The sequence below is a fragment of the Daucus carota genome, chromosome 6 (genome assembly GCF_001625215.2).
Source record: "Daucus carota subsp. sativus chromosome 6, DH1 v3.0, whole genome shotgun sequence".
Taxonomy (NCBI): Eukaryota; Viridiplantae; Streptophyta; class Magnoliopsida; order Apiales; family Apiaceae; genus Daucus; species Daucus carota.
The window spans coordinates 15,521,015-15,531,987 of NC_030386.2; the positions used below are offsets into that span (position 1 = coordinate 15,521,015).

The 10,973-nt window shown below is 39.0% G+C and overlaps 1 protein-coding gene across 1 annotated transcript; it reads right to left on the bottom strand.

Moving 5' to 3' along the window:
* Positions 1–778: 778 nt before the first annotated feature.
* LOC135146962 (uncharacterized) lies at positions 779–9,089 on the bottom strand. The gene has a single exon (XM_064078945.1). It carries the CDS (start codon positions 7,965–7,967, stop codon positions 2,538–2,540), a length of 5,430 nt encoding a protein of 1,809 aa, XP_063935015.1. The 5' UTR covers positions 7,968–9,089; the 3' UTR covers positions 779–2,537.
* Between the last annotated feature and the right edge of the window lie 1,884 nt (positions 9,090–10,973).

The window sequence follows — 10,973 nt, forward strand, 5'->3', positions numbered from 1 at the left end:
CGTGAAGAAACAAGATTGACAACTCTGGGGCTAAACACGAACTCGAAATCTATACTCAACACAGAATCAAAATCTAAACTAGATGATGAACTACCAGACTACTCAACTCGAAACAAACAAAACCGCAAAAACAGAAAACTCGATTACATCCATTAATCTGCAGGTTTTTAACAGAAAGAAACAAATAAACAAAAAAACGGGATAGGGTTTCGACTCAGAACTCAGACTGACTCGGTAACAGCAGAACTCGAAGAAAACAAAGAAATGACACTACAACTAGGTGCTGCAACTCATAAACTCGAACTACAGAAATCATCCACACAAAGAACAAAACGAAGCCATCGACTCGATACTCCGAAAACAAAGAGACTCGGCACAACAGGCATACAATCAAACAAAGAACAGGAAATGGGGTTTTTAACCGAAAAACAGAGCAGGGTACTGTTGCGTGTGCTTAAATTAGAAAAACAGGGGAGGGCGATGAAAGCAGAGTATATTTTTAATTAAAACGAAAGTAGAGGCCTGTTTAAACGAGGGCTTTAATACTGAATTTTTAACAAAACTAAAAGCAGAATAATTTGGGGGTTTTAATCTAAACCCTAACACAAATTAATTTTGTGCTAGGACTTAGTTTCTTACTAAATCAAATCTATAATAAGAGATCTACACTAATCACAAGCTCAATGATTCTCCATTTCCCAAAAGCTTAAAAGCATGTGGTGGTACTAAGAAGAATCATGTCACTTTTAGAACATAAATTAAAAAGATAACACAAGAATAAGCTAAAAGAGATTTGCATTGAAATTAAAAAGTGTATACAAGCTTGGAAAGGAAATTGGGGCTAGCAAAATGTAAATCTATCTAAGATACTAACTATAGAAATGACTAGGTAGGAAAAGTAGGTAGGTGGCTAGGTTTCTAGGTTGGTAGGTTGGTGATTACAAGTAAAAGAAGAGGGGTATTTATAACTAAAGAATTAGGGTTTAGGGGTAGGGTGGCTCAATCTTGACCATCCATGTGCCTTGTGTGTTGGGAAGATTGTGGCCCTCCATGTGTCCCTTAGTTGCCAACTCTCTTTTTTTTCTTCTTTTCTTTTCCCTTTTCTTCTTTTTCTTGCATTTTCTCTTCTTTCTTTATTTATCTACAATTTCCTGAAATAAAATAAATAAGCGATTAATACTACGAAAATAAACAAAAAATAGGCACTTAAATATGCAAAAATATGGACTAATCAAACTTCCCCATACCTATCTTTTGCTCGTCCTCGAGTAAAAATCAAAAGAAAAGAAAATAAACTAAGAAAACTAGATGCGATTCCTAGGCTCCTTTTCGTAGGCGTGACGGGTGATTTTAGGTTCACCAACCCGTTAAACTCGTAGACGATCTCTACAAGAGGAGTTTTGTCTCCTAAGGGTTTACAGAAGATATACCCATAAAATCTTCGAGACATTCTAGCAAGTGTCTACTCGACTCTACTCTACTTTCGTTGGTGTTAACAAAAAGCGTTTTTAAGAAAATACGACTTAAAGACTCATCTACTAATAATCAAGATACAATTGCCTCTAATCTACTTGAATCGACACAAAAAATTTACTAGAAATCCAAGGAGTGTAAGTAATTAAAGGCCTTTGATGGATCCTAATTGTCTAAGAACACTTTCTCTTTTTCAACCAATTTTGAACTGACCCAATCTCTATCGAAACAAATATCTAGCCAAACTTCACAAACTCTTATTCTTCCCTTTTTTTTTCTTTTTTTTTTTTTGCATTGACTTTATTTTGTCCGTTTTCTTAGGCAAACAGTGTTACCCATGTAGCGAGCTTTGGGTCAGTGACTCCCAAACCAAACGGTCTTAGGGCACTAGGTTTTGAAATCCCCCTACGGACTTAATTGCTCGAGTAACAAAGGCCACAAAACGAGACTAGTCAATCTACTTTTGCCCATTTATCTAAAGATTTTATCTATAAAGAACAATGGGTATTGAAGTAGTTTATTCCTCTTTTCTTTTTTTTCTATCTCTCTTTTTTTCTTTTTCTTGCTTTTCTATTTTTTTTTTATTCGCAAAGGTTCGATTCGACATTGTTTCAACATGTGGGTTCTCTCTCAGGTATCGAATAATATCACTAGACAATCTCTCCATCAAAGGTCTCGTGCAAAGTGTGTGCCATCTTGGAATTTAAAGTACAAATCGGTCGATACAAGCTTCAAAAAGACAACCTTACTCAACTACGTTCAAATTATCTAAAAGACACTACATATATATACTTTTCGAAAATATGCTAAACACCAACTACTCCTAAAGTTCGAGTGAGAGAAAGACAACTTAGCTAAAACATCTCTATTTTTGGAATTTTCTAATTTTTCATTTTTTAGGGATTTTCATTTTTTAAGAATTACACTAAAGCCCTCCCCATACCTAAATCATGCATTGTCCTCAATGTATGCAAAAGAGAGAGTTGAAATGAGAGAGTAAAGAGGAAAAATACCTGAATAGGAGATGAAGGGATTTTTATTAACTACTGAAGCAACTTACATGATCAAGGGTCGACGAGGTGGATGACCTCTTCCTCCGAATCAACAGGCAATTCTAAAAATGGTTTAAGGCGTTGACCATTAACTTTAAAAACATTACCATTTTTAGGATCCTGAATTTCAATAGCACCGTGAGGAAACACAACTTGAACAATGTAAGGACCGTCCCATCTAGAACGCAACTTACCGGGAAACAAATGAAGCCTAGAATTGTAGAGAAGAACTTTCTGGCCGGGAGAAAAGGATTTTCTCAAAATGGTTTTATCATGGAAGGCCTTGGTTCTCTCTTTGTAAATTTTGGCATTTTCATAGGCATCATTTCTAAGCTCGTCCAACTCGGTCAATTGTAACTTCCGATGACTACCGGCGGTGGGTAAGTCGAAGTTCAATTCTCTAATGGCCCACATGGCCCTATGCTCTAGCTCAACCGGCAAATGGCAAGCTTTACCATACACAAGTCTATAAGGAGACATTCCTAAGACGGTCTTAAATGCGGTCCGATAGGCCCATAAGGCATCTATCAACTTGGTGGACCAATCCTTCCTATTTGAGTTGACCGTCTTTTCTAAGATTTGCTTAATTTGCCGGTTCGACACCTCTACTTGGCCACTAGTTTGAGGATGATAAGGGGTAGCAAGCCTATGAGTGATGGAGTACTTCTTAAGAAGAGACTCGAATTGACGATTCTTGAAATGCGTCCCTTGGTCACTAATGATAGCCCTAGGTGTGCCAAATCGAGAAAAGATATTCTCTTTAAGGAATCTAAGGACAACTTTGTTGTCATTGGACCGAGTCGGGATGGCTTCTACCCACTTGGAAACATAATCAACCGCGAGAAGGATGTAAAGGTGGCCAAACGAACTAGGAAATGGGCCCATGAAATCTATGCCCCACACATCAAAGAGCTCTATAACAAGGATTGGGCTCATAGGCATCATGTTCCTCCTAGTGATTCTTCCTAGATGTTGACACCTACTACATGCGGAACAATACTCGGCGGCATCCTTAAACAAACTAGGCCAATAAAAACCGCATTGGAGGATTTTGGCGGCGGTCTTCTTCGCACTAAAATGACCTCCACATGCTTGATCATGACAAAACGAGAGGATGCTATGAAACTCACTATTTGGGACACACCTCCTAATGATTTGATCGGGACAATGTTTAAAGAGATACGGGTCGTCCCAAAAGAAATGTTTTACTTGAGAAAAGAACTTGGCTTTATCATTCTTGGACCATGTCGAGGGAATGTCACCGGTTGCTAAGTAATTGACTATGTCGGCGAACCAAGGGAGAGTGGAAATTGAGAGAAGGTGATCATCGGGAAATGACTCGCTTAAGGGCAAGTCGTTAGTGGATTCAACCACTAATCGAGAGAGATGATCGGCAACAACATTCTCACAACCTTTCTTATCTCTAATCTCTAAGTCAAACTCTTGGAGCAACAACACCAATCTAATCAAGCGGGCTTTTGAGTCTTTTTTAGAGAAAAGGTACTTAAGAGCGGCATGGTCGGTGTAAACAATGATTTTGGACCCGATAAGATAAGAGCGAAATTTTTCTAAGGCAAAGACTACAGCTAGAAGTTCCTTCTCGGTGGTAGAGTAATTGAGTTGGGCATCATTTAAAGTCTTACTAGCGTAGTAAATGACATGAGGTCTCTTATCTATTCGTTGTCCTAAAACCGCTCCTATTGCATAATCGGATGCGTCACACATGAGCTCAAAAGGTTGGCTCCAATCGGGAGACTTCATGATCGGGGCCGAAGTCAATTCTCTCTTAAGGTCTTCGAAGGCATGAACACACTCACTTGTGAATTCGAATTTGACATCCTTAGCTAGAAGGTTGGTCAAAGGTCGGGCCTTTTTGCTAAAATCCTGAATGAATCTACGATAAAATCCCGCATGTCCAAGGAAAGAGCGAATTTCCTTAACGGACTTGGGCGGTGGGAGATTAGCTATTAGGTCGACCTTAGCCTTGTCTACTTCGATTCCTTTTTCAGAAATTTTGTGTCCTAAAACGATTCCCTCCTTAACCATGAAATGACATTTCTCCCAATTTAACACTAGATCCGTTTCCTCACATCTTTTCAAAACTAAGTCTAGATTGTTAAGGCATTGGTGAAAAGATGGACCAAAGATGGAAAAGTCATCTATGAAGACTTCTAGAAAGTCACCTATCATTTCCGAGAAGATGCTAGTCATGCACCTTTGGAACGTGGACGGGCCCGTGGTTAGGCCGAAAGCTAGACGTCTATAAGCGAAAGTTCCAAAAGGGCAAGTGAAGGTGGTCTTTTCTTGGTCCTCGGGTGCGATTGGGATTTGAAAATATCCCGAGTAACCATCTAAGAAACAATAAAACGCATGACCCGCTAACCTCTCTAGCATTTGATCGATGAAAGGCAAAGGAAAATGATCTTTCCTAGTGACGGCATTGAGCTTCCTAAAGTCTATACACATTCTCCAACCGGATTGGACACGGGTTGGAACTTGCTCATTGTTCTCATTGGTTACCAAAGTAATGCCCGACTTTTTAGGCACTACATGGACCGGACTCACCCACTTGCTATCGGAAATGGGATAAATGATCCCATTGTCTAAGCACTTAAGGATTTCTTTCTTAACTACCTCCATCATAGGAGGATTCAACCTCCTTTGAGGTTCTCTCACGGGCTTTGCATCCTCTACCAAATGAATCCTATGTTGGACAATCGCCGGGCTAATTCCTTTAATGTCCGAGATGCTCCACCCTATCGCTCCCTTATGCTTTCTAAGGATTCCTAAAAGTTCTTCCTCTTGTGACGTAGTCAAATTAGAGGCAATGATAACGGGATAAGACTCGTTAGGGCCTAGAAAAGCATACTTAAGAGTGTCGGGAAGAGGTTTGAGTTCTACTTCCGGCGGTTGTGACTCAACGGTTTTCTTAGGTAAAGGCAAATTCTCGGGTTCAACATCACGCTCTTGACTTGTTGTAGGAATGGTGGATTCTAACATTTGGTTGACCTCATGTGTGTAGTTGGAAACATCCCAATCCTCTCCAAAATGTTTTAAGCAAAATTCAAGGGCATCTTTAGGATTCATGAGATCTTGATCAACTATTTCATCAATTAGATTAACGTCCATAGGTTGATCATAGAAATCATCGGATTGTTTCCCTACATGAAATATGTTGAGGTCGATTGTCATGTTGCCAAATGTTAGCTTCATTAAGCCGTTCCTACAATTAATCAAAGCGTTGGATGTAGCTAAAAAGGGTCGTCCTAGGATGATGGGAATTTGATTCTTCGGGTTCTTAACCGGCTCGGTCTCTAGGACGACAAAATCTACGGGAAACACAAAATCACCTACTTTAATTAGCACATCTTCGATCATTCCCTTAGGAATTTTCACGGATCGATCGGCTAATTGAAGTGTGACATTGGTTTGTCGAAGCTCCCCTAAACCTAAAGCTTGGTAGACTGAATATGGAAGGAGATTAACACTAGCCCCTAAATCAAGTAACGCCTTATCCACAAAAGTTTCTCCTATGATACATGAAATTGTAGGACAACCGGGGTCTTTGTATTTCACGGGAATTTGGTTTGATAGAATCGAACTTATGTGAGACGTAAGGAAAGCTTTCTTAGGGACATGGTTGGTTCTCTTATGGGTACATAACTCCTTAAGACACTTAGCATATGAAGGAATTTGTTGAATTGCATCTAAAAGGGGTATGTTGACCTTGACTTGCTTAAACACTTCCAAAATCTTCTCCATTTGAGCCGATTGCTTCGGTGAAATAAGTCTTTGAGGGTAAGGGACTCTTGGTTTATAGACTACTTCACTTTGCAACTCGGGTTCCGGGTTTGGGTCACTCGACTCCTCACGGGCTTTTGAACACTCGGGTTTGTCATGATTAATGGTAGTGAAGGGCGGACTTGGATTAGAAGTCGAATCCCCTTTCTTACCGAGGTTCTCACCAACTTGGGTATCAACTTGTTTACCCGCCCTAAGAGAAATGACCGAATGCACATTATCCGGGGGTCTTTGATTAAGTGGAAATTTTGGGTTCGGCTCCGGTTGACTTGGGAACTTGTTCTTTTCTCGCTCACACAATGTGCTCGCTAATTGACTCAATTGAGACTCTAACTTAGAGACGGCTTGCACATTAGAATGCAAAAGTTGCCTATCTTGGGTTAAAGTTTGCATGAAAGTTTGCTGGGATTGGGTCAAGTTAGTTTGCGATTTCACTAAGGCCTCTATGCTCTTTTCTAAGGAATTGAGTCTCTTATCCGAATCATTAAAACCGGGAGGATTTATCGGAGCTTGACTCGGGTTTTGATAATTCGGAAAGGAATTGGGATTGGGCCTAGGAAAATTAGGTTGTGGGGCTTGAAAATTTTGCCCTTGGTTCCACGAGAAGTTCGGGTGATTCTTCCACCCGGGGTTGTACGTTGGTGCAAACGGGTCATTTCTAGGCTTGGGTTGAAACATCGCGTTCACTTGCTCAAAATCATGAGATTGTTGGATCTCGGGATGGGGAGCATTATAGTTCGGGAACATAGGCATAGATGAGGGGCCACTATGAGACTCTAAAACCTCGAGTCTCTTAGTAAGGGTTGCTAATTTGGCATCGGTTGCCACATTGTTTCCTATCGAGTGCAAACCCCTAGAACTAGACGCCTCGATCGATTTTTTAGGTTCCCTAGTAGACTCCCATAACATTGTTTTCTCGGCTAAGTCCTCGAAAAATTCCCACCCTTGATCCTCATCTTTTTCCATGAATTTGCCTTGGCACATAGATTCTAACAAAGCGGTTGTTTGACTATCTAAGGCCTCGTATACAATCTTACAAAGTCTCCATTTCTCTATTCCATGGTGGGGGCATTGTGATAAAAGATTTTTGAAACGATCAAAGAATTTCCAAAAAGACTCATTTTCCCTTTGATGGAATTGGTTTATTTCATTTGTAATTCGAGTCGTTTTATGGTTTGGAAAATACTTTTTAAGAAACATTACCACAAATCCCTCCCAAGTGGAAATAGAATTGACGGGTAGACTATACAACCATTTTTTAGCATTTTCTTTTAAAGCAAAGTTGATTAGTCTAAGCCGAATGGAGTCTTCACTCAATTGTTGGAGTTTTTGCAAACCGCAAACCTCCTCAAATTCTTGAATAAAAAGATAGGGATCCTCACCTTCACTCCCTAAAAATTTAGGCAACATGCTAATGTGATGTGCCTTAATCTCGAAGTTATTCCCATTAACGGGAGGAAGAGTGATACACGATGGTTGAGCAGAACGGGACGGGTAACAGCGGTCTTTAAGAGACAACGCCATGTTTACTATCGGTTCGCTAGCTTCTATGGGTTCGGAGTCCGAAGAGGACGAAGAAGGAATTTCGATGACCGGTCTAACTAATCTAGACGATTCGCTCCTAACCCAAGTAGTTCGCATAAACTAGATAGTAAACACGTAGCAAATAAGTGCGAAGAAATAAAACAAACAAAAGAAAGGGTGTAAAAGTGAAAGAAAAACTTAATTCTAGGGTTCCCTAATAAAAATGAACTAGACCTTGCTCCTAACGTTAAGGACCACCAAAAACTCGATAAATCCAAAATTATTCGGACCGGTCTGGCCAGTTTGGAGCAGGCATTGCCAAGAGGCCAATCTCCGCGCTTAGACACCAAACCTTAATCGGCCAGGTAAGCTTTCGCTTGCCTTAGACACCGAAAAGTCGGAATAATTAAAGATTACCTCGTCTTTTAGGTACCTTCCTAGTTGAGCGCGAAATCCTAGGGGCTAACGTCTAATTCAATTTTATTAAAGGCTAGGGAAATGCAAAATGTTGAAATTAGTTGTTGTGGGCCAAGGAAAGAGTGATGAAATCCCTTCCCTTATCTTGTGAGTGGGTTTTGCCCTTAAGATTTATTTAAAATGATGCACCACACAACGAGATAATAAAAGCGGTAAACAAATATGGATGATTTAAACTACGTGTCCTAATCTAGAGAAAGAAAGAAATTAACGTACCTTGGGGTCCTCCAGCGATCACCACAATTAAAGGTACGAAAATTTAAAAACAAAAATTAAAATCTAAATGATGTGCCCTAAGTGCTTAAATGCATGATGCACAATTATGTAGTTCTAACTAATATTTTTGGATTTTAAATATTTGATTTGTTTGTGTTTTTCAATTTTCAAATTTGTTTGTGATTTTCTAAATAAAGACGAAAAAAAGTGGAGAGATACGAGATACCAAAGCAAGCTTCCAAATCCGAGCAAAATTTGTTCACTTTACTCCATGAATCCCTACTATTCCTCCTCGAAATAAAGAACAAAAAATAGTGAGAAAACAAGCTAATCCGAAAGATTAAAAATAAAGGAGCGAAAAATAAATTTTAATCCCCGGCAGCGGCGCCAAAAACTTGATGTGCTCGAAAAGAGATCTTAAAAATAATCGCAAGCGCACGATCACCGTTTTAATATATTTAGATTCGTCCACAGAGATTAAAATTATTTTTCGCAATTCTCTACTTAAAATCTAGGCGAATTAGAACAATTAATTTTGGGAAGAGGGTATATTTTAAAAACAAATTGTGATTATAATAAAATGAAATAGAGAATCTAATCTAATTAATCTCAATTAATTTAAACTAATTAATTACTCTTAAAAAGAACTAGCAACAGATAATTTAAAACTATCAAATGAATCCAATTAAAACGACTTAGCAAGCAGCAAATTACGGCCAAAACATGATAATAAAAAGAAAACTCGCAATGAAGCTTTGACTCACGACCAACTAATCCAAACAAATAAACTGGTAAAGGAAAACAGGCTGACTTGGCACTACACCTAGAAACTAAACACTACGTAGGAACATAAAACAAAAAAAACGAAACCAGGCTACAAAACAGACGCGGTAACTCGAACAAGAAAGCAAGCAGAGACTCGGACTCTAGGCCATGAACTCGGTACTGCTACTCGGTGACACAGCAGGCAACAATAATACTCGATAGAACAGAACGCTCGGAAACTTAACAAAACTGCAGGACTCGAAACAGGGGAATCGAAAATTTAAAACTCGGTTTTCGACTTTGTAAAAGACAAACAAAAACGACCCAAAATGCAGCAGAAATCAGGGCCACGACTCGGCTAAACAGACCAGAGCATGAAACATATAAACTGGACTCGATGACTCAGTACAAAACACAGCATAACAGACACGAAAACAGACTCGGAAACAAGACTCGAGACAGAACTCAGCGGCGACTTAGAGAAAATGACTTCGTGAAGAAACAAGATTGACAACTCTGGGGCTAAACACGAACTCGAAATCTATACTCAACACAGAATCAAAATCTAAACTAGATGATGAACTACCAGACTACTCAACTCGAAACAAACAAAACCGCAAAAACAGAAAACTCGATTACATCCATTAATCTGCAGGTTTTTAACAGAAAGAAACAAATAAACAAAAAAACGGGATAGGGTTTCGACTCAGAACTCAGACTGACTCGGTAACAGCAGAACTCGAAGAAAACAAAGAAATGACACTACAACTAGGTGCTGCAACTCATAAACTCGAACTACAGAAATCATCCACACAAAGAACAAAACGAAGCCATCGACTCGATACTCCGAAAACAAAGAGACTCGGCACAACAGGCATACAATCAAACAAAGAACAGGAAATGGGGTTTTTAACCGAAAAACAGAGCAGGGTACTGTTGCGTGTGCTTAAATTAGAAAAACAGGGGAGGGCGATGAAAGCAGAGTATATTTTTAATTAAAACGAAAGTAGAGGCCTGTTTAAACGAGGGCTTTAATACTGAATTTTTAACAAAACTAAAAGCAGAATAATTTGGGGGTTTTAATCTAAACCCTAACACAAATTAATTTTGTGCTAGGACTTAGTTTCTTACTAAATCAAATCTATAATAAGAGATCTACACTAATCACAAGCTCAATGATTCTCCATTTCCCAAAAGCTTAAAAGCATGTGGTGGTACTAAGAAGAATCATGTCACTTTTAGAACATAAATTAAAAAGATAACACAAGAATAAGCTAAAAGAGATTTGCATTGAAATTAAAAAGTGTATACAAGCTTGGAAAGGAAATTGGGGCTAGCAAAATGTAAATCTATCTAAGATACTAACTATAGAAATGACTAGGTAGGAAAAGTAGGTAGGTGGCTAGGTTTCTAGGTTGGTAGGTTGGTGATTACAAGTAAAAGAAGAGGGGTATTTATAACTAAAGAATTAGGGTTTAGGGGTAGGGTGGCTCAATCTTGACCATCCATGTGCCTTGTGTGTTGGGAAGATTGTGGCCCTCCATGTGTCCCTTAGTTGCCAACTCTCTTTTTTTTCTTCTTTTCTTTTCCCTTTTCTTCTTTTTCTTGCATTTTCTCTTCTTTCTTTATTTATCTACAATTTCCTGAAATAAAATAAATAAGCGA